The following is a 26,312-nucleotide window of genomic DNA, read 5'->3' as shown; positions in this document are numbered from 1 at the left end:
TGAAGTCTGATGTGTGTGTTGATAAGGATATGTGTGTGGATAATGAAGTCAGACGTGTGTGTTTCCCTAATGTGAGAGAGGTTTTCTCCTCACTAGTGGAGCGGTTTGTTTTCCTCACATTGACGGAGGTGCATTGATTTGTTTTTTACGTGTGTGTTGTGATTAATGCATCTAGAGGAGGAAAACCTCTGCGCAGCCACACAGTGTGCATTAACTCAGTGATTGACAGCCGGTCTGCCTCACTAGGCAGTGTGTAGCCGCCTTCAGAGAGCGAAAACAAACGCCTGTATTAATGAAAACGTCGTTTTCAGGGCGATCAGGCACATCCCTGATAAAGACTACAGTACAACACACCCTGTCTCAGGGCAGGATGTGTTGTACTGTTCTATGTGGTCTGCTGCATTGTACTACAGTTACTACAATTATTAAAAGATTGAAATTGTACCAAGATAAGTGAATGGTTTAATTGTATTGGATTGTACCATGTGGTATATATGATGTATTTTATATTTTGACTGTGCATATTGGAGTGCACCATGGTGTGTATATGTTGTTCCTTCGGACAGTGGGTAATGCGTGTGTGATACTGGTATGTTCAGGACAGTGTGTGTATCGTACTCTACGTCTGAATGTATCTAAGGTTGCGTTGTCCGGTGGTGTCTCACCATCTTCATCATGTGTGTGGGTGTGTGTTGTAGGGTGGTGTGTCACTATCTTCACCCAGGATGTACTGTATGTGTGGTATTGTTGTGTTGTACGGTGGTGCGTCACCATCTTCAGCCAGGATGTAGTGTGTGTGTGTGTGTGTTTGTGTGGTATTGTTGTACGGTGGTTCGTCACCATCTTCACCCAGGATGTACTGTGTGTATGTGCATGTGTGTGTGGTATTGTTGTGTTGTACGGTGGTACGTCACCGTCCTCACCCAGGATGTAGTGTGTGTGTCCCCTGCTCTGCTCTTAACACTTGTACCGTGTGGTTATCAGGATCCTTTTATTCCCTCCCAGTAGGTGGCATCCACGCGGGCTCCACCATCCAGGCCATGCAGGCCGCGTCTCTGGCCGCCATGCCCGCCCTGGCCTCCCAGCCCGCCCCCATGGTCAACAGCCAGCCCCTGCCCCCGGATGACGAGCAGCACAGCCAGCCAATCAGCCAGCAGGGCCTGCACTACCTGCACTCCGCCTACAGAGTTGGTACGTGGAACCAACGCTCGTGTCATGTGACTGTCGTCATGTGACTCGGAACACACACTTCTTTTGGGCGGCATGTGGCTCAGGAGGTAGAGCCGGTCGGATCGAACCGGCAACCTTCCGGTTGCCGGTTCGATCCCCGGCTCCTCCTAGTATGAGTGAGTGTCGAGGTGTCCCTGAGAAAGACACCTCACCCTGACTGCTCCCGACGAGTTGGCTGTCGCCTTGCATGGCTGACACCGCCGTCGGTGAGTGAATGGTTGCATGAATGGGTGAGTGTTTGGCAATATTGTAAAGCGCTTTCGGTGGCCACTGGTTAGAAAGGCGCTCTATAAAATGCAGTCCATTTACCGTTTGTGTGTGTGTGTGTGTGTGAAGGCATGCTGGCTCTGGAGATGCTGGGGCGGCGGGCTCACAACGACCACCCCAACAACTTCTCCCGCAGCCCCCCCTACACCGAGGACGTGAAGTGGCTGCTGGGGCTGGCTGCGCGGCTAGGTGGGTCGGGACACCGAGTTCATGTTCACAACTACTCATTTATTCATTCATTCATTCACGAAGACTAGGTCGGCCAGGACCCCAGGATCATGTTCAGAACGGCTCACTCATTTATTCATCTGCTCACTAATTCTTTAATTCATTCATTCGTTCATCAAGCGTAATTTGCATTAACTGGAGACCCTACCTTATCAATCCCTCGACGGGAAACGTATCAGACATCTTAATCAATGGTCTTAATTGGTCTTCTGATTGGCGCTGTGATCGATTCAGTGTTCACACGTTCTATGCGTTGCTTCACCTGTGTAAGCGCTGTGCCTGTGAGCGTGTCATGAACAAGAATTTGTGTGTTTTGCGTGCGTGTTCCAGGGGTGAACTACGTGTACCAGTTCTGCGTGGGCGCGGTCAAGGGGGTCCTGAGCCCCTTCGTCCTGCAGGAGATCATCATGGACGCCCTGCAGCGGCTCAACCCCGTCCACATCCACGCACACCTGCGCATGCCCGCCTTCCACCAGCTGGTGCAGCGCTGTCAGCAGGCCTACCTCCAGGTAGACACTCACTCACTCACTCACCTGTCAGCAGGCCTACCTGCAGGTACACACACACACACACACACACACACACACACACACACACACACACACACACACACACACACACACACACACACACACACACACACACACACACACACACACACACACACACACACACACACACACACACACACACACACGCACACACACAGTGTGCGTGGGTGCCGTCAGTGAGCACATGAACACACCTGTATGGTGCATGTGCACCATTAAGATGACGGCACCGGTACGGCACTACGGTGTGACGTAACTCTGGATTAGATCAACACTGCTGCGAGAAGAAAAGGTAGAGTGGAATCAGAGCATCAAGAGGCCCACTGCCTACGGGACAAACGTCGGCTTGCAGTTTTATTATTTTGTCTAATATTTGACATCCATGCGTGGAACCGTGGATTAGCGAAGGGGGAAGGAATGAATGAACCTCTAATCGGTCTGGAGGCTGGATCCTCTCAACGTGATTGGGATGCTTCTCTCCATCCCGCCCGCGTCTACCTTTCCCTCGCTTGCATCACCCTCTGTCTCTCTGCCTGCGCCAGACTCCAGCTGTAGCTCTGGAAGTTAAAAATATGGAAATTAGCGTTCAAAACCGATTCACTTCAAGTTTTCCCCACATCCCGACACACCGGGGTGGTCGGCCTGCAAGCTGCTCTTCTGCCTCTGTTCCACGCGTCTGCACGGCGACAGTAGTGTTGTGTGTTTTGTGTGTGGTAGTTTGCTACCACACACAAGGAAATTAGTTCTGAGCTCCTCTGTGTCATTCTGTCGTGTGTGTTTTCCTGTTGTGCGTGTTTCTCTGTTGTGCATGTGTTTCTCTGTTGTGTGTGTGTGTGTGTTACTCGGTTGTGTGTGTGTGTTTCTCTGTTGTGCGTGTGTTACTCCGTCGTCCTCCGTGCTGCGGGCCGACTCTCTAAAGCCCCCCACCCCCCCGGGGCTGAGCGTTCCGGGACGTGTCCCCCCCCCCCCCCCCCCCCCCTCCTACTCCAGGGGGACGTGACTCTCTCTCCTTAAATGAGGTTAGCTCTGCCTGAGCGCGGCCGGTCTGGTCCAGAACGCTGAGGCTGCCCGGCTAATGAGAGGAGGCATCTGGGTCTTGTCATGCCCCCCCCCCCCCCCCACAAGCCTCCCAGAGCCAGCGGAGGGGAGAGCCAGGCCCATATGCCGGCCGTCCTCACGCTCCCCCCCCCGTCAGGACGGCCAGAGGACTTGCCGGGACCGAACACCAGACGAGGAAACCCTAGAGGAGCAGCTCCCCCGGTGCATGTTCTCCTGCGTGGTTACAGAGTTATAGGACAGAGCGCTGATGCTACTATGAAGGGCTCTCAGCAGACTGCTTCAGCTCTGTGTCTGTTGATTTGGTGTCTGTTGATTTGGTGTCTGTTGATTTGGTATCTGTTGATTTGGTGTCTGTTGATTTGGTATCTGTTTTACAGAGACGGGGGATTAAGGAGCAGGTAGGGGTTAGACAGTGAGGGATTGGGGATTGAACACAGCACCTTTTGGCCTGGAGCCAAAACCCCTAGCTACTACTTTCGTGTGTGTGTTTGTGTTTGTGTGTGTGTGTCTGTCTCTGTTGTGCGTCCTAACCCTAACCCTGTGGACGGTAGGGCAGGACTTTACCACCGCTTTGCAATCTGTTGCTGCCCAGTCGCTGTGTGGTTGACTGTATTGCAGAGTGTTAATGTAGCATGGATAGAAATAGAAAACCATAAACACTTCAGGGAGACTGTTTTCATTTCTCCTGCCTTCAATCACTTTTTAATAACCTAACGCTGCCTTCTGAAAAGGCAGTCTTTTTTTAATCAATGCACTACAAATCCAACACGAACGACATTGTCCAACACAACAATGACCAGGTTTTCCTTGACCAAACAAAAGCCACTTTCTGAAAGCACCGCACGAGAATATTTTAATTTCAGATGAATACGTTTCAAAGCAAATATAATTAAAGATGAAAGCACAAAGTATTAATCTTGTTTATTATTGTGTATAATGTAGTATAGTACAATATTATCTAGTTTAGTAGTCATGTTTATGAATGGGTATATTAAAGTATAGTATTAGTCTTGTTCATGAATGGGTATGATATAATACAGTATGGTAGTCTCGGTTAGTGTTACACTATAGTATAGTAGTCTTTTCTATGAATGGGTATAATATAGTAGAGTAGTCTTGTTTATGAATGGTTAAATATAGTATAATATATAATATTATATATTATAAGGTTCATGGTTGTGGCGGTTCATTCCCTTGCTATTCTCAAGTGCCTTTTCAGCTCTCAGTTCTTCCGTTGTTGAAGTTGCATTAATCTGTGTTTGAATAATGCGCTTTGAGAGCCTTTCATGCTGCCTGTGTTCTAATCTGAACCTCAGGCTCTCTGAACCGTCTTAACTCAGGCTGGGACCACCAGTCAGCCCTGCTTTGAGTGCCTGGCTGAGGAAATGAGAGCATGGAAAACGCAATGGAATACAAAGTCTGCTGGTGTAACATGAACAGACAGCTCGGTGTTACTTTACAGCCTTCAGTAGTAGCAGGCTACGGATAGTTAGGGAACGTAAGATAACACTAAATGCTGTTCAACCTTCCACCTCTGGATCAAGGTATGCAAAGCCTCCCAATCCAGGGGAAGTCCAGCTGTGTGTTCAGCTGAGCTAGTTGGCCATAGTTTAGGGCCAGGCTTGTTTTTCTGAGACCCTGCCAGGATTCAGTCTCGACTACAGCTGGAATAACGATTTAGAAATCAAGACATTGTGGCACTGCTGGCACTCTACAACAGTAATCAGACGAGCTCAATACTGATCGACTGTTTTCGAACTAATTCAAATACAGTGTCTTTGCTGGTTTTGTGCGACCGTTCTGCCCACTCAGAAGCCTAGTCCTGAATAAATACACAACTTTAACTGCCATTACATGAATTTCAAAATATAATGTGGGTCAGCTTTCAATCAGTGATGTGAGTGACTTGGTGATTTGTTGCTGCCCCCGAGCCAAAGTTTGAGACCCCCTGCTCGTCTTACAGTATTGAGACCGTAACTGTAGCTAAACTTGACCTTCTCCGTCCACCTCTGCAGTACATCCACCACCGGCTCATCCACCTGACGCCGGCCGACTACGATGACTTCGTCAACATCATCCGCAGCGCCAGGGGGGCCTTCTGCCTGACGCCGGTGGGCATGATGCAGTTCAACGACGTCCTGCAGAACCTCAAGAGGGGCAAGCAGACCAAGGAGCTGTGGCAGCGCATCTCCCTGGAGATGGCCACCTTCTCCCCATGACTGGAGCTCCAGCTCAGGCTGGAGATGGCCACCTTCTCCCCCTGAATGGAGCTCTGTGTCTGGGTGGAGTCTGAGCCCTTCTTCTCCCCCCCCCCCCCCCCCCATCCCTCCCCCTTGACTGGAGCGCTGTCTTTAGGAGGAGATGGAACCCTTTCCCCCCCCCTCCCTCCCTGACTGAAGCTCTGCATCCCCCTGGGTATAGTGACCTTTTACCCAGGAATGGAGCTGCGTCACCGGATGGAGACGTACACATCTCCCCCTGAATGGAGTTCTTTCTCTGGGTGGAGATGGACCCGTTCTCCCTCCGAGACCGGGGCTCCAGAACTCCCCCGATGATGGCCACTTCCTCCCCCATGACTTGAGCTTCATGTCAGGCTGCAGCCGGCTACCTTCTCCCTGATGACTGAAGCTCTGCGACTCCCTGGGGACAGCCACCATCTCTCCACGACCGGAGCTCCATCTCAGGCTTGAGATGGCTAATTTGTCCCCCATGACTGGAGCTCTGTATCCTACTGGGGATGAGCCACTGTCCTCCCGCAGACTGGAGCTCCGCTTGAGGCCGGAGGTGCTGAGGACTCGCCTGGGGGAGAGGGACGTGATTATGGGGGATGTTTTAAAGGGGCCTGACCCCAAGGTCCTTAGCCAGCGTCTGACGTCTCCTGCTTGGATGTTCTGCATCGTACTCTGGGGTGCATGGGGACGGAAGACCCTCCCTCACCTCCTCTCTCTCACACATAGACACTCACACACGCACACACATACACACGCATACACACAAACATGCAGCACAATCAACTTCCTAAAGTCCTTGACTCCACAAGACTTCCTTTTGGTATAAAAAGAAATGTGCGTGTGTGCGTGCACGTGTGTTTGTGTGCACGCACGAGGCAGCAGGGGGTTGGATGTTTGATTTCACTTCGTCCAGACTTTGTGTTCACTTACACGTATTACCTTTCCGTCTGTATTCAATCATTGTTCAAGTTTGTGTAAACCTCCTCTACTACTAAGGCACCCCCCCCCCCCCTTCTCCGACCGCCTCCACTTCCTGTAGGGGCGGGGCTTCGTCATCACTTCTTTGAGGGTGGGTCTTCGTCGTCAGGACAACACTGCATTTGTTTCTTCCTTTTTCAAGGAGGCCACTGACTGAGTTTAAATACTGCGAAATTCCTCCGTCCACCGGCCGACCCCTGGACGGTCGCACGCTGGCCTCTGGCCTCATGCCTCTGACCTCTGGCCTCAAGGCCGACCCCGGAGAACTACGTCACGACACCACTGATTAGTTTGATCCTGCGGTTTAGGAGAGGAATGATAGAACGTGGCCATCATGTTGAGCTGACAGGATGTAGGAGTTCCAACACAAGTCCAGAAGGGGGGAGTGTGTGTGTGTGTGTGTGTGTGTGTGTGTGTGTGTGTGTGTGTGTGTGTGTGTGTGTGTGTGTGTGTGTGTGTGTGTGTGTGTGTGTGTGTGTGTGTGTGTGTGTGTGTGTGTGTGTGTGTGTGTGTGTGTGTGTGTGTGTGTGTCCAACGTTTTCTGCTTTTTGCTTTGTTTACTTTTTTGATATTTTGTACATAATTTCACACGTATACAGAGATTAAAAACGCCTCGAGTGTTTGTTTGTTTTCTTTTCGTTTGTCCCTCACGCTTCGCGTTTGAGGCCGTCTGAGGAGCAGGAGGGCGAGGAACGCACGGAGGAAGCCCATTGGATGATTTGGCTGCCCGTCCCCGTCTCGCCCCCATCAGTGTGTCTCTCCCCCGGCCTCTGACTGAGCGCGCACCCTCCCAACGGTCAGCGGTGGTGGCGCCAAGATGCTAAGCTAAGGCCAAAGCTACGAGCTGCCCCGCAGTGTTGTTGGGACGTGAAAGACGTTTTCCGTCGCCATGGTGACCAGCACGGTTTCGTGCCCCTTCGACCCGAGGGCTTTTACTGGTGTTGGCGGAGCCCCCCCCCCCCCCCCCCCCCCCCCCCCCACACACACACACCCCTCCTCCTCCGTTGAGCTTGCGGTCTTCTGTCTCCATCGCTGTCCCGGGACACGTTGCCCTGGCAACCTTCCCACCGCCACCGTTACTGGTGCCCACAGCCTCGCAGGGGGTGTGGGGGGGAGAAAGGATGGACTTAGTAGAGAAATGTACTGTGATATTTTTGTATTCCTCAAGTGTAGCTTAATTGAAGAAAAAAAAAAAGGCTAAAAAAACAACATAAGAAAGACGTTATATATAAATATATATAAACTGTGCAGTTTTGCAGGAAGTTGTGATTTAGAGTTAAAAAAAAAGAGTGGATGAAAGCAATACTAAAAATGTAGAGTTTACTTAATAAAGACGATTTAAAACACTTTCTGTGTGCTGGTGTCCATTCCTGGGGAGATATTAAAAGGCTGTTTGTCTTTCCTTAGTAAGAGGCTGCCCTAGGAGGAGTGTGAATGGTCATAACTATACTCTGGAAGCACTTCTCTTTATGATATTTTGTTATACAATTACCGTTAAGGGTTTGTAGCAGTGAAGGGTGTGTCCTCCCCTCTCCCCACCTTCTCCACCTCCTCCCGTCTCCTCTCCTCCCGCTGCAGTACGTGACATCAAGGTTGAGTCGGGCAGGAACCTGTCCTGATTAAAGGTCATTAGTTGTGGGTGGGGGGGAGAAGGGGGTGCCATGCAGCTGTCCTCTCTGTACAGCTTTGGGATGGAAATGGACTCAACTCATTCCAGCCCTTTATAAAGTTAACACCTGTAGGTTGAATGCGTTGCCACCAGAGGGCGCCCAGCTATCATTCATCGAGGTCATTACTGACTCCATTGTTTACTTGTTATCTTTTTAAATCACTGCTGGAAGACTACATACATTGTCATCACGGTGCATTACGGGAGGAAAAATCGAAATAGTTTGCGTTGTCTGGACATTATACGTCCGTTTGTGTTTGTATGCACAGATACCACCCGCAGCAATCGATATTCCCTACCATAGTAGGACTGGTCTACAATAGAGGAGACATACTGGTTAACGAAGTACACATCAGCTGAATGGGTCTGTCCCTCTTGGGACGGTGGTGATGCTAAAATTAGCCATTATGATATACTGCCAAATGTGTTAATTAAAGTACATTTTATTAGAAAGAATACGGATTGTTGGATGCATTGAGTTCATGAAATGTTTCAAGGACAACGATTCTTAATGTATCGGTCAGAGAGAGAGAGGGAGAGGGAGAGAGGACAACAGGAATAAACCAGAGGCTTTACTTTAATACTTAGACATGTGGTTCATAAGTTAAGTTAAGGGACGGACCAGACTGGTTTTGCTCGCTCCGGGTGATTCAGACCAGACGCGTCGATCGCAGATCACGAAGATGGCGGATCGGTGAGCGATGCGCTGAACTTCACTTTCTTCTCCCCGCCTCACCGAGCTCTCCGCCGCTTCCACTCCACCCGGGACTAACTTCTCCTCATCGGTACGTGGACTCTATATTCCTATGCTTGTTACCCCTCCACCTCCGCGAACGGGAATTCAACTTAAACATGTTTCCGTCCTGGTAGTACCGTTAGGGCTAACGTAGCGGCTACCTGCTAGCGGAGTTAGCCCCGACTTCACTCCGGGCTCCTCCGTGCGGACCCCGCCGCTCCGTCCGCGGTCCTTCGACGGCCTAGTGAGTACGACCCTGGACCGACCCACCGATACGGGGACAGACACCGGGGACCAGGGGGATGGTGGGTGAGGTCTTTTGTTTCTGGTGGCTGGGTACTGGGTCCTGGGTCTAGTTGATTAGCAGCTCTCTATTAGCCCCCGCTAACCCCCTACTGGACCGGGGGTCCGCTGACATTCTGAGCTGGGGGACCGGGAAGCGGGGACCGAGCCGGGGGACAGGGGAGCGAGAACCCGATAGGGGACCGATATGCGGGGACCGAGCGGGTACCGAGTCGAGGACCGACAGGAGACCGAGATGCGGGGACTGAGGGGGGGGACCGAGCCGGGGACTCGAGAGGGGAGAAACTCCGGCATGTGAAGCCTGGTTTGGGGACTTCGAGGAGACTTGTGTGGGACGGTTATGGTCCTTGATGACGTTCACATCACCGCACATCACTCTGGATTGCACCGGGAGTCTCCTTGCAGACATCCCGAGCGTTGTGTGCGATGTGGCACGGTCTGGTGGTCCGATGGAGACCCCCAGCCTTTGTGTTATTGTTCTTGTGTCCGATTCAGGGGTCGGGTCTGATCCAGAGGGGTCGGGTCTGATCCAGAGGGGTCGGGTCTGATCCAGAGGGATCGGGTCTGATCCAGAGGGATCGGGTCTGATCCAGAGGGATGGGGTCTGATCCAGAGGGGTCTGGTCTGATCCAAAGTAAACGTGCAATCTGGGATTCACTAACAAGTGCATGACATGTAACAATACTCGGCTGTGGTGTGTGTGATGTCACGTAGACTACCAGCCGCAACTCTCTGCCTGTGTGTGTGTGATCGATACTTTGATCTGATCAGTCGATCAGTGGTGCATCCCACAGCGTCATTAACTAATAGATCCTAATTGATTTTCCTTCCGCGGAACAGTGTGGTCTCTGGAAATGGTGAAGCTAAGCTAATGGGAATCGACGTCCCGATGTGTTTCGTCCCATGCCATGATCCAACCGAGTGTCGGTTAACCTGAACAATACATCATAGGACTGCTTCGTGTTTAACTCTTTGTGTGCCAGAACATAGTTCACATAATGTATGTACCGGTCAAAATCCGCTGAGCAGTCCACGGCCCCAAATAGATAATCAACCCGTCTTGTAAATGTGTAAATATGATGCATCAGTTTATGCGCCCCGCTGTGATGTGTGAGGGCGGGGTTGTCTCCGGTTTAATTTATTATTATTGGGTTGGAAGCATTCGATGCCCGTCGGCGTTCTGCACTCCATTATTAAAATATACAACATTAAGAAACGATCTGTCAAAACTGTGGATTCTTATAGTCATCCCGAGTCCTGAAGTCCTCCTCCTCGGGATGTTAATCTTTATGGAGCTGGCCTGTGTGTGGTTCCTCCTGGACAAAGCGATGCAGGTTGACTGACAGCTGGGCTGGGCTGGGGGCGGAACGTGAGACCTGTTCCACAACGCTGGGGTTTTACTTGGCTGGGGGCGACGTGTTGCGTGTGCATTTACATAAGTCAAATATGTTGTTTTACAGATGAAAAGATTTGAGTCAACTCCGTTCAGGTCGGGTGACAACTCCTCTTGCTCTGAGGCACTTGGGTAGTAAGCCACGGCAACACCTGCCTGCAGCCACGAGAATCTCCCTTTTAAAGAACCGCTTCACCGCTTCGTAGTGTAGTCTGTTTTATAAGCGTCCGTCATTGTCTGGTGCAGCCCTGACCAACCGTCTTCAACTTCAAAGGTTGAAACTTTTAATAAGAAATGTTGTATGGAGGTAATTCTATATTTCTTTGGGAGAATTGCCCTTGAGGTGGTGTAATTCATTATTTTCCGTTTGCTTGTAGCCACCAGATAAAATGTGTGTTCGTAGTTCATTGTAAATGGGATTTTTTAATGAAATCCCCGAAGAATGGAATTAAATTACATTTTAATTGTACAGAAATAGGTCCTGCACGTCATGCGACTTGTAGGCCTGCTCTTTATTATGGTTGGTTAATCACATAGCCTATGGTGTGTGCCGTGCAAAGCAGGAAAATATGGACGTCATGGTTTGTGCTAATTTACATGATTGAATTCAGGTAAAATATATAATCTCCTACAAATTTTGAAACAGCCTTGAACCAATACTTTTCTGAAAACATCTGAGATTATGTGCCAATAATCTTTAACGATGAAGTCTGACGGACTGGAACAGAGAGTGTGTGTGTGTGTGTGTGTGTGTGTGTGTGTGTGTGTGTGTGTGTGTGTGTGTGTGTGTGTGTGTGTGTGTGTGTGTGTGTGTGTGTGTGTGTGTGTGTGTGTGTGTGTGTGTTTAAAGGGATGTGGTTCTGACAGCCGTCTCTCTGCATCTTGATGCTGGATCGAGTTTCGAGTGGTCACAGGGTTCCGGACGCAAGCCCTGAAGACACGGCCCCATCTGAAACCCAGCAGCCAATTAGCAGTGAGCCAGTGCCATGTCCCGGTTCCTCCTTTTACTGATGGCTGCGATAACCACTCATAATTAAGAGTCAGGCCACGGGGGAGTGGTCTTTGTGTGTGTGTGTGTGTGTGGGGGGGGGGGGGGGCTGAGCCTTCTAAGCTGGAGTCTTCACAAGTTGAAGTGCTTGACCTGTCTCTTGTAACAGTAAATGCAGAGGCTGGCCTGAGGTGAGGCAACCAGGAGAATAACAGGTGAACGCTGATAAGTCCCAAGCATTGTAGCAGGTAAAGCATGTGAAATAGGAACTCATCCTCTGCAAAAACCTGTGTCTGTGTGCACGATCTGTGCGCGGACGGCGCACGATCTGTGCGCGGGTGGTGCACGGCGTGTGTGAAACACAAATCATCGGGCAAACATCATGAAATTAAGATTTAATGCAGACTTTTATTCAACAAGTGGTTGTTGGCAGTGTCAATCACCACACGCTTTTGAATCTGTTGCAGTTATTATATTGTAATGCTTGAACTCCGTACACTTTTACAGACGGTTCAGCTCATATGCACGAGGCTGTACCCCTTGACACTCTGGTTTCATTCTTAATGGCCGGTTCCTGCCAAATGTTGATTATCAGCCGTTGATTATCCGGTTAATATCTGATCTACCCCGGAGGCCTCGTAGCACCAGGCTGTCCGGCGGGGTCCTCCATGCCAGGCCGTCAGAGGGCTGTTGTTCCAGGGAGAGCTGAGAGAGGGAGAGAGAGGGAGAGAGGAGCGTTGAACCTCCTCCGGACCGGAACACGGAGCAGGATTTACAACGCCGCCTGACATTTACTGGCTGGAAGTTGTCACTTTTAGGACAATCTTCCGGCTGGGAGTTAATCTCTCGTATAATGACAAGTTCTCTGTTTTTATGTTTTCTCATATCGTGTCGCAGCACGCGACATCCTCGTGGTTATCTGTGGCGGCGTTTCTAAAGCCAGTAAAGGAAGACGCCGTAAAGATGGGCGTCGCCGTGCGAGGAGCTGTCGAATACGGAGCAGCAGGGTTTACGATGGTATCATCGTATTGCCGGTAGCTTAGCGTATGAAGTCACATAAATAATGGAATATATCTCCATTGTGGGTGTACACAAACCCAAAGAGAGATCCTGACGATTAACAAAGCGTTTGCTGATCGCCGGTTTGAAACCTGGTGTCTTCCCTACGCTATATCAACCCATTATCGCCTTAATCGGTCGCCATGTATCTCCTCATGTACATCCAAACGGCGGTGTTGTTGTTTTAAAGCCTCGAATTAGCAGTCCTCGGAGCGAGCCGAGGGCTTTGGGCGCCGCCTTCTTTCAGCAGGTGGGCTGCTGGAGTGAATCCCAGCCCCCCCCCCCCCCGGCGCCATGGCTGGCCCCCCCCGCAGAGACGGCTGTTAGTTTATCAGCAGCGAGGCAGAGGAGGAGCAGATGGCGCCTGCGGGCCCGGCCCTGCCTGTTGGGCTAAGGATGCGCTTGTTGGGGTAGTGGGGATAGACTCATTATGTACCTCTGTACCTGGTGGAGGGCTGTAGCCAGAGGCCAGCTGGCTGATGCTGCTTTAGTCGCACCCCTGAGACAGTAAACCGGGTCGCTGAAGAGTGTACTCGACTACTTTATAGTTCTGTTGTCGTCTGCTGTGATCGACCACATGATGGGGGGGGGCCAGGGTGGGGATAATTTTTTTTTTCTAAGCAGCACCCTTCTCCCCGACCTATGTTTCCCTCGCACCCATCTCTTCAATTGATCTCCCCCCCCCCCCCCATCCTCTCACCCATACCTTCCTCCCCCTTCTATTTCCTTCACCCCCCCTTTATTTCCCCCCCCCATCTCCTCACCCTCATCTCCTTCCCTTTATTTTCACACCCCCAATCTCCCATGCCCATCTCTCCCACCAGCTATTTCCTCCCCACTCTGTCCTCACCGTTCCCCCCTAACCATCTATGTCCTCTCCCTATCTAGTCTCCCATCTCCCTCCTCCACCACCTGTTTCCTCCCTCATCTCCCCCATCAGCTATGTCCTCCCCACGCTATCCTCACCCAATCCCCCCCCCCCCCCCCCCCCCCAACCATATATGTCCTCTCCCTATCTACCTCCCATCTCCCCCTCCCCCAATCTTCTGAGGACAGGCCCATGTCCTCCAGGCCTCAGAGGCATCAATTAGCCCATTCCTGTCCTCCCCCATGGGAATGCCTCCTCCCGGTTCCTCCCCTCTGTCCCGTGCCCTCCCCCTCCCCTTCTTGTACTCCTAATCATAAGTAATGGCTGTATTAAAGGCCTCTGTGCAGGCCGGCTACACCTTTCCCATTTCAACTTTGTCGACTTTGCAAAATCTGAAGTCCTTGTGATTTGTAACGCCCTCTGTTTGTGTGCGTGTGTCTCTCTCTCTCTCGCACGCACACAAAGTCACAGGGCATCTATTAAAAGGTGCTGCAGGGTGTGTGTGTGTGTGTGTGTGTGTGTGTGTGTGTGTGTGTGTGAGGTTATTTGAATGGGTGTGAGGGTATTTGTGCGGCTGTGTTCCAAACCACTTGTTGAGACCTGCAGCGGCTCCGCCTGCACACAGAGCGCTGCGTCCAACCCCTCCGCCCTGCTCGGTGTTATTCGATGCGGTGCTGGGATTGAATGCGTCTGCATTTTCTCCTCTTTCCTAATGCTGGATCTCCTCCTTGAGCCGTTGTCCGTATCGACGTGTAGACAAGTAGAGCGGAAAACAAGTGGACAGCAGCGGGCGATCCGGAGAAACTCCCACTGACTCCGCGCTCAGCTGCTCTGCTCTATTGAACGTCTGAATGTTCTCCCCTGGTTGGCGCTGGACGGCTTCCAGGTGGAGATGAAGCCGTCCACCAGTTGACCTCTCTGCCTCCTTCTCCCATATTCTAGTCTGGTCCCTAAGATGGAGCCACTACAGGTTCTGGGGCTGTTACGGTTGTTTTGTGTTAGGAGGGGATTGGACTAATTTTAATGGTTGTTTTCTTCCATTAGCTGAACCTGCATGCCCTTCCACCTCCTCCCCTCGGCCTCCCCCTCTTTACCTCTTCCTCTTCCTCAACCGCCCCTCCCTGTGCCTCTGCTCCACCTCCTACCCTCTCCCCCACCTCCTCCCCGCCCCTGTCCACTTCCTCCTTCTCCCCTCCCTCCCCTCTCTGCTACCTCTCCTTTAGCCTCTCCCTCCATCACCTCCTCTACCCCCTCTCCCTCCACCACCTCCTCTACCCCCTCTCCCTCCATCACCTCCTCTACCCTCTCTCCCTCCACCCCCTCCTCTACCCCCTCTCCCTCCACCCCCTCCTCTACCCCCTCTCCCTCCACCACCTCCTCTACCCCCTCTCCCTCCACCCCCTCCCCTACCCCCCCTCCTCGCCTTTCTCTGCAATCGTGTATCATCAAGGTTGAGGCAGGCAGGAACCTGTCCTGATTAAAGGTCATTAAGTGTGTTTGTGCGTGCGTGTGTCTGCAGCACGTGTGTGTTGTGCGCGCTGTTTAGCACAAGGAGAATTAATTTGGTGCTTGCGTTCGCCCGGTCTCCTCTCCTCCGGTTCTTCGGTGCATTCTTGTGAACGGATGGCCGCCCCCCACCCCCCCCCGCCTCTGATCCACTGGGACCCTCTGGAGTGGAGCCCGGCGCAGGCTAGCAGAGAAGAGGTGGTGGAGGAGGGAGGTGCAGCTGTGACAAAGGGAGCCGTTGGGACCGCAGACCCGCTGTATAATGTGTGGGGGGCGTGTCAGAGCGCGCCGCTCCGCCGCTCGCCCTTCACCTCCTCTGACACGCTCCCACCCCACGCAATCACTTAGATTGTATTAGTGGTATTTAGACAATTAGCATATCTAGGTAATTAGTTACTCTGACCCGAACAGTCCGTGTTTAATCAGTGTATAGGTGCACTGAATGTGAAATCGGATCGTGTTGGAATCAGCTTGCATTGAATGGAGTACATTAATTCATTTTATGAAAGGCATGTTCTTTGGAGGTATTTTTATGTCCCCGGCAATTTATTCCGAGCTAATAGCGCGGTCTGACGTCTAACCATGTATCCACTCCCTGCCACTTAACGTGTGTGTGTGTGTGTGTGTGTGTGTGTGTGTGTGTGTGTGTGTGTGTGTGTGTGTGTGTGTGTGTGTGTGTGTGTGTGTGTGTGTGTGTGTGTGTGTGTGTGTGTGTGTGTGTGTGTGTGTGTGTGTGTGTGTGTGTGTGTGCGCGCGCGCGCGTTCATATTCATTCGGTTGCACGCTGCGAAGAGCACTCAAGCAGGCCGGGGAGTGTGCTTGAGAAGAAGAAAGGTTTGATAGACTGCAGCCTTGATGCATGGCAGCTGATTGGGAGTGTGTGGACTCAGAGTTCCACGGGAGCGAGAGACCTGCTGTTCATAATGGCCGGAAGGGGTAGGTGAGGGCGGCCTCTTGTGTTCTAGACTCTTGGTAATCATACCATAACTTGGTATGATTCCCCCCATGTCTGTGGTCTACTGGTAGGCCTTAGGGGGGGGATTCACAGTGTACCGATGCATTACGATATGTGATAAAATTCTCCTTTTGTTTATTGACTTCTGTCTAAAAGTAGAAACTCTGGGCTAGTCTCTCTGGATGAAGGCGTCTTCTGAGTGGAGGACTAAATAGTGAGTACCCACTGGTACTTTGCACATGTTGAACCCCCCGCACTAAAGAACATCATTTAATGCAAGAAATTCCTCCAGTCGTGTCCCAGGTGTCAATTTACCAGGGCTGACGGATTTCTGACTACAGAGTTGGACCCGGGCAATAACTCCATATTATCGCATTTCTCCACCACCCACCGGGGAACGGCAGAGTCGTCTGCCACCGTCTCCCACACAGAAAGTAATTAAAGTCCAACAACGTATTGAAAGTTGGATGACATGAATGGGTCTTGTTGTGTTTTGATAGCCACCGAGGTCATTACCCCCAGGTGTTTTTGCACATGGATCAATGCGTGGCCGCCTGTTATCGCGGCTGCTGATGAGTTTAATTAACTCCATGAAGATAAAGTCCAGGGAACATAAAATGACATTAGGGTGGTGACTCGCCTATCTCTCCAAAGAGCATCCGGTTCTCGGTCGGCCCGACGCCCCCGTCCCTCTCTCTCTCTCTCCCCCCTCGGGGGATGCTCTCCTGACGGGTTGGGCTTTAATGACGGTAGGGGTGACGGGCAGTAATATTAATAGTGTAATACTTGCAGAGGATTGAATCTATAATTCACGGGGTCGAGGCTGCTTTTTTGTCCATTTGATGGCATCAGATATTTGGGAATGTTAAACAACGTCTTGGGGGTTGAGGGAGTGGGTTCGGAGTATCGGCTGGAAAGGACCTGAAGTCTGTGTGGTTTCAATCTCCCATGGGGCGATAACTGTAAATACAACAGACTCCTACGTTTATCGGTGCCCATGGGTTCCACAGTCCAAGAACCAGTGAGGTTTTGTTGTTACTATTCTATTTGTGTCATGAAGCCGTCAAGTCTCTCCAAAGCAACGTACATTCAATCCTGATCAAGAAGGAGCAGGTAGGGGTTGTTGTCGGGGCGCCTTGCTCAAGGAGGCCTGCAGTCAGTGGGTTGGAACATGGGGGATCAAACCCACAACCTCTCAGTAGTCCCAATCTCCGTCACACACTCTCCTCTACGTTTCCCTGGCGCTGCTGCTGCTGTACGTTTGACTGTTCCTGCCGTCCCCGAGCGGGCGCCAGGTGACTCTTTCTCTGCAGCTGCTTGCTGCCGCTCCCCCAGGCTTTGGTTGGAGAGCGTTGGGTCTAATCTCGACACCCAGGTGTCCTCCTGTCCCCCAGTAGCGGGCCACGCTGCCTCTGCAGCCAGCTGCCCTCGCTGCAGCCAGCCAGCCAGCCAGCCAGCCAGCCAGCGGGCCAGGCCCCCCGCAGACCTCCCTCCGGCCGTCCTTCACAAACTCCACTCTCCTCCTCTTCCACCATCCAAGGGCCTCATGCTGTGCCCCGAGATAAAAAAAAAGACAAGAGCGACACGCTGACTAAAGAAGGACATGAGAGTTGAAACGGTTTCCCGAGTTGCTGCCGTGGTGGCGGTGGAGTCGCTCCGCTGCTCTGCCTCTCTGCAGAGTTGCTCGCTCTTATCTCGTCGAGCACATCAGTGCACCGCAAACGGTGTTGGCTGTGTGCATGTGCCCTGGAGTACACACTGGAGGAGAGATGGCAGATAACTGGGACCATGATAGTCCAGTGGTTAGGGTGTTTGGGAGTACCGGCCACAAGGGTGGCGGTTCAATCCCTGATTTCTGCAGCTTAACCTGCTTAACGAGTCCTCGACTAGCGCAGTAGTTGAGATTAATAATAAACGGTAGTTCATGAGTTAACCCTACGAATAGACTTTATTTCTGTATTCCACTGTTGGCAGACGTTCCGTGTTTCGATGCCGTTGTTAATGCGTAATTCTCTCCTCCTAATAGACTTCAGTGGAGACGGTGGCAGCCAAACAGAACCCACTGTGGTTTAATTAAACACGCCGAGGTGACGCCAACCAGACATTTCATCTCATCTCAGTTTATTTGTTTGAGCAGATATTTTTAGAGACGGTAGCAGAAACCAAACGGTTTGTGCGTTGAAATGCTCTAATTTATGCGGCTCCTCTGTAAGTAGCTTATCAGCACGGTGCTGTGACTCACCCGGGGAAGAGTTGAGCTGTCTGCAGGGGGCCAAGCGGGCACTACTGCTGGTGCTGCTGTCCTCCGCAAGCACAATGGACGCCACGTTCACGGCATGAAATCCAATTTCCCCCACGCTCGCCATACGCACACAGGCGTTTTCTTTACATTGGTGCACCGAGGAACCTGGCGTCAGGCCAAGTGCTCTATCTCGCTCTCGCTCTGTCTCGCTCGCTCGCTCGCTCTCTCTCTGTCTCTGTCTCTCTCTGTTTCTCACTTTCTGTCTCTTTCTTTCTTTGTCTCTCTGCCTGTCTCTGCCTCTTTCTCTGTCTCTCTGTCTCTCTGTCTACCCTGTCCGTCTCATTTTCTGTGTCTCTCTTTCTCATACACACGTACACACACACTTTTTATGACAGCCGCGATAGCATTTTCCTTTTGCTGCCAACAGTCCTCCTCCTCCTCTTGCTGGCTCCTTTCCCATGATGCATCAGCCATCTGGTGACCCGGAAGTGGAACCAAAAGGTTCTAGTTCCACGGCTGCTGATGCCAAGTAGCAGGCGTGACGTTTCCCTCCAGATGCTTGACTGGGTCCACTTGATGGTACTACAGGTGCCTGTAGTGTAAGGATATTACCCGGGCCCTCATTGACTGGCCATAGAGAGAGAGCTGTAGCATAGCACAAAGCAGAGTTTGCTTTTATTATGAACCACTAATTAATGCAGGATTGCGCTCAGGCGAGTTCACAACATCCCTCTGGGCTCTGGTTAGTGTTACTGGTTACCTCAAATGAGTTATTGAAATCATACTGCTTATTGTCTCTCTCTTGGTGCAGATGTCTCTTTCCCTCCCTCCCTCTTTCTCTCTCTCTCCGTCTCGGTCTCTCTCTCTTTCTCTCTACCTTCCTCCCCTGTCTCTTTTTCTCTCCCTCCCTCTGTCTTTCTCTCTTTATTTGTTTCTCTGTCTTTATCTCTCTGTATCTCTCTCTTTCTCTCCCTCTGTCTCTCTGTCTTGTTCTCCCTCTCTCTGTCTCCCTGTAAATGTCTGTCTCTCTCTTTCTTCCACTCTTCCCCAGCTTCCAGATCGAAGAGTTTACAGCAGCGCGTGTTCAAGCCTGCTTTCCTGCTTATCATCCATTATGACTCAATTATCATACAGCTTCCAAGCAGCACCTATTACTATTTTAATAGGGAATCATTCCTGATTTGTAAACACTGCCAATTTAACGCAGCTTTAATCACACACACACGCGAGGCAGCATTGTTGCCCATTCGGTCATGAGAACACGGTACATTGTGTTCCTTTCGTTTGCAATTAGCCAAACAATTATTATTATCGGCCGGTTCCGAACACCCATGTTGGTAGCTTTGTTTGAGTGTGAGAGCCTTAAGCTAGAATAACATTCCTGGAGATGTTTACGAGTCGTTGTTATAGTGGCTTGGAGGCTCGGAGGCCTTTTAAATCCGAAGCTAGCCGTAGCATCAACCCGCGGCACACCGCATCTCGCTAACGATCGGCGCTAAAGTTTGTGGGTGTGTCACCATTGTGAGCCCCTCCCCTCTCCTCTCGCAGCAGTGAGTGAATACGGCAGGTCAGCGCTACATAGTATGTTTTCCACCGTTGCCAGTTAATTTCAATTACAATTTGCGGGGCTTTTTAAGTTGAAAAAATAGCTACCACAGCGCTTTAAAAAAAAAAAAAAAAAAAAATTGAAATTAATTATTAAAATATAATTATCGCCTTTTTATCGGCTACTTGCGACGATCGACGATGGAATCCATCTATCGTCGATAATCGATAGAATCGACTCAGACCATCCCTAACACAGACGGACAGACAGACACTGTAAAGGTACATTTTTAGACGTCCACTATTGAAGTGCTAAAATCTCAACAATGAAAGGTGATCGTTTCAACATCTTGGCCTAACCTTCTTTACACATTTCTGTGCTTTTATTTGTACCTGTTTTTATTTCTAATCTCCTGCGGAACAACATTCTTAATCCTTTATTCATAGCGCAGCGTTGTTTACCCCTTTAGAGATGCAGCATGAGTCACCGCCCGTATGTAGGGCTAGCTTTCAGCGAGCTAATCCTGCTAGCGGCTACGCCTTAACGCAACAACCAGGGACCTGTTCCAGAAAGCTGGGTTTCCAAGGTAGCCCAGATGGAGTGAGGAAATGGAGTGAAATCGGTCGAGGTACCATGACAACGGCAAACCTGAGCGTGGACGGAGCAGGTGAGCTGTGGAGCGGACCTTCCTGCGCCCGCGGCGGTGGCTTCTGCCACTTCTGTCACTCTGGCTTCCTGTTCCCATAATAACCCTGTTCCTGGACCCGCTCCCAGATCACTATGGCAGGCTGTGCTGTCATCAAAGACCCTTTAACGGCTATAATTAGTGGTATAACTTATTAATTTTAGCATTATTAAACGGAGGAGTATTGAGGGCAGGTTTACAGCTTCAACACCATGGATTAAAGTGGGTTTGTCCATGATGGGTGTAGTCTAGGATTTATTTGCAGTAAGCAGGTTTAATGCAGGGATCTGGTTAATTAGTTGTAAGCAGGTTTAATGCAGGGAACTGGTTAATTAGTAGTAAGCAGGTTTACTCCAGGGAACTGGTTAATTAGTAGTAAGCAGGTTTACTCCAGGGAGCTGGTTAATTAGTAGTAAGCAGGTTTAATCCAGGGAACTGGTTAATTTGTAGTTAGCCGGTTTAGTGCAGGGAACTGCTTAATTGGAAGTAAACAGGTTAAATTCAGGAAATGTATTTGCAGAAGCCGGTCGCTGCATTAATGCAGTGAACTAGTTTCCATGTGGAAATGGTCCCTTTAACGCAGTGAAATGGTTCCCTTGTAGAAAGGCTGCATTAATGCAGTGAAATGGTTTCTTTGTGGCTCTGAGATTGTGTTGAGTGGTAAATCCTCCCATTATCCACGGTCGACGGAGGCCTGGGAGGGAGGGATGGCGGCGGAGCCTTGATGTTACACACAGACAGAACTAGTCGAGAACAGACCGTTTATCGGAGCTGGCAGGGCTCCCCGACTCTCTGTATATAACCCACAACTCCGGCTGTCGTCAGGCCCTCGCGCCGCGGCAGACTGTCTGATGTGAGAGTCGTCCCTTCTTGTGTCCTACTGCCGGCCGTCTCGCCTGCCGTCTCGGCAAGCGAGACGGCCGTTGCTGCGGTAACGATCTTCCGTCCCCTGCCTGGAACCCGCTGGCGCTCTCGTGGTGTACGCCGTGACGGGTCTCGGTTTGATGTTGGCCGACATGTTTACGCTCTAAGCTCATTAGTCCGTTAAAGACTAATTTGGGAACGAATTCCCCCATCTAGCCAGCTTTGGAGGAGGAAGCACCCCTGGTTCCACTGTGGTTCGCTTTGATTCATGGCGGCCATTGAAGGGTTCTTTTATAGGGCAGTATGGAGACCACTTTATCACAGCCAGGCTCCGATCCAGTACAGGACTCCGATCCAGTACGGGGCTCCGATCCAGTACGGGGCTCAGGTCCGCTACAGGGCTCTGATCCAGTTCGGGCGCCGGTCCGCTACAGGGTTCTGATCCAGTACGGGGCTCCGGTCCGCTACAGGGCTCCGATCCCGTACGTGGCTCCGGTCCGCCACAGGGCTCCGGTCCAGTACGGGGCTCCAGTCCAGTACGGGGCTCCCGTCCAGTACGGGGCTCCGATCCAGTACGGGGCTCCGATCCAGTACGGGGCTCCGGTCCGCTAAAGGGCTCCGGTCCGCTAAAGGGCTCCGGTCCGCTAAAGGGCTCCGGTCCGCTACGGGGCTCCGGTCCGCTACAGGGCTCCGGTCCGCTACAGGGCTCCGGTCTGTTACAGGTCTCTGATCCACTGCAGGCCTCCGATCCGCTTCGATCCACTACAGGGCTCTGATCCACTACAGGACTCCGGTTCCGGTCATGGTCTTTCATGCAGCCTTCACGTGAAGCGGCGGTCTGATTAGCATTGAGGGGGTGAGGTGTGGAAGTATTGACGTCTTTTGTGAGTTTTAGTCTGATGAAGAAGCCAGTCCAGAAGCTGATATTTATTTATTTTTGTACGTTCAGCTTTACATTTTATAAATATTTCATCAACGCCTTAATCAATACAAATGTTCTGTACGTGAAGGCAGGTGCTGTAATAAAATGGAACTTTCTACCGGGGAAACATCCCTTCCAGGATGAAACGCAGAGTGCACGGCTCTGAACTTGGTGGCGGCGGTGAAAACATTTTAATGATGTGCATTAGTGGGATGTCACTCACAGAAGAAGGGTTTTGATGCTGGGCCCCTCACATTAAAACAGCAAGGCAACACCGGGGAGGGAAGTGGGGAGAATTAATATTTTATCTCCCAGTTCTCACAGAGCCCTGACTGCATTAGTGCTACATGGTAATTCTGGTGATCTCTCCACATCGTGTGAGTGTGGGTGGGTGTGTGTGTGTGTGTGTGTTTGTGTGTGTACACGTTGTGTTGTGTGTGCGCATGAGGTGTTTGTGTGTGTGTGTGTGTGTGTGTGTGTGTGTGCGCATGTGTGTGCTGCGTGTCTGTGTGCAAGGTGTGTGTGTGTGTGTGTGTGTGTGTGTGTTTGTCTGCCATGCACACCCCCACCCACACTCCAATTTGTGAGATCAAAGCGGCGGCGCCAACACTGCTCTGCTCTGCGGTGGTGCTGCTGCTGGTGGCGGCGGTGGTGGCGGTGGTGGCGGTGTTTCTCACCAGCAGGCCCGTTTAGAGCGCTGCAGTGGTCCCACCATGCAGCCCGGCGCGGCATCCTCCATCCCGTAATGAGGTTTACTAAAGCACGGGGGAGCCGTCCAGCGCGCATGCATCATGTTTAAAAAGCGCTAAAACGCTCGGTTGGCTCCGGGCGAGCTCCGCCTCTCTGTCACGGTGAGCGGCCGGCGACGCCGTTAAAGAGCCAACGACCTGCCTCGGAGTGGAACTGATACCGGTTTACTGGGAGCGCCCGAGTCCCTCGCCTTCTGCCGGGGAAATGGAGGATGAAATGAACAAAGAGATGCACTCTGCACACACCGCAGAGACGCCTTCAGGAGCGCGTGAGCGGGAGGCAAAAGGGTTTCGCTTGTGTTTCAACGGCGACGTTCAAATAGTACAGGAATAATGTTGAAGGAACGCTTATTGAAGCAACGCTTATTCGAAGTAACGACATCACTGCAGTGCCTAATGACGCCCCCGCGGTGCTTAACGATGTAATGACGTCGCTGCAGCCGTTAACGATGTAATGACATCACCACAGTCTAATGACATCACTACTGTGCTTAACGATGTGATGACATCACTGCAGTGCTTAACGATTGAAATGACGTCACTGCAGTGCTTCACGATGTAATGACGTCACTGCAGTGCTTCACGATGTAATGACGTCACTGCAGCGCTTAACGATGTAATGACATCACCGCAGCGCTTAACGATGTAATGACATCACCGCAGCGCTTAACGATGTAATGACATCACTGCAGTGTTCAAAGATGCAATGCTGGTGCCGAGGTTTAGACCATTGAAGATGGAAGTTTAGTGGAGGAAATGGTCAGCAGTGAAACTCCGGCTCAGTAGAACACAGCTTTGGGTTTTATCCTGTGAAACAGGAGCCAGACAAACAGATGGGCCGACTGTTCACAAGATGTTTCCAGATGTCCAGAAAAGAAACGTAACTAAAGTTATGAGTACAATCAGGGCTCCCCCAACCACCCAGCCGGCAAACGTCTCTTTTCAGAACCCATCCCATAAAGGCCGCTGTGAACTTGGTAAAATTATCAATCAATGGAGATCTCCAATGAATCATAAAGTTTGCTTTTCCCTTTTATCTTGAGATCCAGCATTGAAAAAAAACAAGAGCTCCCTGTGATATCGCTGCCATGCTCCTTTGAATGAATGCATGTTTGAAGAATATTTTGGCGACGATATAGCTGTTCATTTATCCTCAATCACACCAGCCTTAGCGTTGGGGATACGTTATGATGTTGAATTATAATGCATAAATACAAAATTCAGACGACTCGGTGTGGGCCGTCTAGCTCAACCATAAGGGCTCTCTGGGGGGGTGGGGGGGGGGGGGGGTAAAGCCTCCAGAGCATCGGATGATTCACGAGTTATCCTAATGGTTATTAATTATTAAATTAGTAGCATGTGTCTGCAGGGAGGCTGACGAACAACGGCCCACACAGGACTTCTGCCTGGCAGTCTCTGGGCCGTAAAAAGAATCGACACTGCCAGACAGAAACAGCAGAGCCTAGAGTGGGCATCGCTGCCAATATCTCCTCCATAGTCATGTCTTGAATCAATCATTGCTGGGAGTCTGTGGTGGGGTGGGGGTGGGGGTGGGGGGGGGGGGTGCTCTGCTGCTACTCCGGTGTCAACTGTTTTTTTCTTCAACTTGAATTCATGTTGAAATTCCTGCCTTGCCTCATGCCCCAAATTTTCAGCGTTGTTGCCTCACCCGAGTGGCTGCCAAGAACGGTGGTTTCCGTGGCCCCTGGGGAGGGAAGCTAAGCCGACTCCACCGTGCCCAGGCAGAACGCTGGAGGCTCCTGGGATCCAGATGTACCTCACATGACTCCAGATGTGCTCCTTGAAGTGCAGCTGTGCGGCTCAGACTGTTTTCTTCTTCGAGATGACAACTTTTATTATGAGTCGTATTGATGAACTCGATCCGAGGACGTCCATCAGTGTTGATTCTAGAGCTTTGGCGAGTGGAGGCGAGCATTGGTTCTAGAGCTGTAGCTGTGTGGAGACTGGAGAGGTAGGCAGAGTAAGGCTGGCTAGGCTCAGGGAGATGGTTATTGTTGGCTTGTCACCGGGGCTCTCTGAGTGCGTTTAACAAAAGAGGGCTGAAGCCAGTGGAAAGTTTTGTGATTGATACTCAAAATGTTCCTCCGCATTGTGATTATAGAGCGCGACAATCTCGTCAAGCGGTCGCTGCTAGTGGCCCACTCTAAATTGCGTGTTTCAAATAGTCCGGTCTTGTCTGGGAAGAAAGAGAGGATCATAAGCAGCCATTTTCTTGCTCTGTGAGCTGCTGGCGCTTCAGTGACTTAGCGCCGCTCATTGTGTCACGCTTCCCTTCCCTGCCCAGGCAGGTTGAGCGATGGTGCAGGCTTTCTAAAATAGCCCTCTCCTCGACAGATCCCCGACACGGGCTCTTGATTCTGTCTGGAGGTTCGCCCAGCCGTCCTTGAAGGTGACTGGAGCCTCGCTGCAGCGGCCGACCCCAGGAAGCCTCTGTCAACATCCCTCAACCTGAGCCGATATAGATCTCCTACCCAGATTCTACAGATAGAGACTTTATCCAACAGGGTTAGGATGAGGCTGCCCTCTCCTCCTGTAACGGCGGAGTTGGGCCTAGCTCGAAGCAGAGGGCCTTGAGGAGAGAGAGAGAGAGCTCTTCTTGCTCACTGCCGGATAATGACTTAACTGAGAGAATGTTCTGGAACTTGGACAGTCAAAGTTGTTTTGGCAGGTTTCTCTTCTCCCTCGGCAGATGCGCCGTAGCGATGTGTGCTGCAACTGGGGAATGATTTTCTTTATGTAAATCCTTCACAGGATGTAAATCACTAAGGGAAGTGGGGGTGCGCTTAGAAAAAGCAGTATTTAGGAGTGACAGATCTAATTTACAGGATGTAGCTGTAAATTTGATCCGTCACTCTGCCTAACACTGTTTTACCAACCCCCCCCCCCCCCCCCCCCCATCTGTTTCCCCACCCCATCCATCCCAGCATCCCTCCCATCTATCTGTCCATCCATCATCCTGTCCATGCCAGTCTTTCTCCATTGTTATCAGGCTATATATCATATATCAATCATATCGTTAGCCTCATATCATAATTGCCCAAGTCATACTTTGGCCAAATTATGATATCCAACCTAACTGATTCCCCATGCCTCATTGACTATATCCCAATCCAATCAGAGCCTTTTGCATTCCATAATCACTATCTACGTCTAAGTCGGCATTTTTGACAAAATACAAGATGAACCTTACAATATGATTAAAGCAATTATGCTATCAGGCATGAACGATATGTAAATGTAATGTCTATGCCTAAACTAAATT

General features: G+C 51.0%; 2 protein-coding genes across 8 annotated transcripts in view; both read left to right on the top strand.

The window, feature by feature from the left end:
• zswim8 (zinc finger, SWIM-type containing 8) overlaps positions 1-8,052 on the top strand; it is a 37,631-nt gene extending 29,579 nt beyond the window's left edge. For 2 of the 5 annotated variants that reach the window (XM_056609013.1, XM_056609011.1), the window contains exons 23-26: positions 1,006-1,191; positions 1,567-1,686; positions 2,056-2,234; positions 5,351-8,052. In XM_056609013.1, the coding sequence (XP_056464988.1) occupies positions 1,006-1,191; positions 1,567-1,686; positions 2,056-2,234; positions 5,351-5,554 (689 nt within the window). In that variant the 3' untranslated portion in view covers positions 5,555-8,052. Of the gene's footprint in view, positions 1-984; positions 1,192-1,566; positions 1,687-2,055; positions 2,235-5,350 lie in introns of all 5 variants that reach the window. The other 3 variants (XM_056609010.1, XM_056609009.1, XM_056609012.1) reach the window with 2 other exon arrangements.
• Positions 8,053-8,224: 172 nt separating this feature from the next.
• Positions 8,225-26,312, top strand: part of ndst2a (N-deacetylase/N-sulfotransferase (heparan glucosaminyl) 2a) — a 78,729-nt gene continuing 60,641 nt past the window's right edge. For 2 of the 3 annotated variants that reach the window (XM_056608932.1, XM_056608933.1), the window contains exon 1: positions 8,225-8,998. The gene's annotated coding sequence lies outside the window, so the exon portion shown is untranslated. Of the gene's footprint in view, positions 8,999-9,083; positions 9,194-26,312 lie in introns of all 3 variants that reach the window. The other variant, XM_056608935.1, reaches the window with a different exon arrangement.

The sequence above is a fragment of the Gadus chalcogrammus genome, chromosome 15 (assembly GCF_026213295.1).
Source record: "Gadus chalcogrammus isolate NIFS_2021 chromosome 15, NIFS_Gcha_1.0, whole genome shotgun sequence".
Classification (NCBI taxonomy): Eukaryota; Metazoa; Chordata; class Actinopteri; order Gadiformes; family Gadidae; genus Gadus; species Gadus chalcogrammus.
The sequence above is the reverse complement of the archived record's forward strand: the minus strand, read 5'-3'. Positions and strand labels throughout refer to the sequence as shown.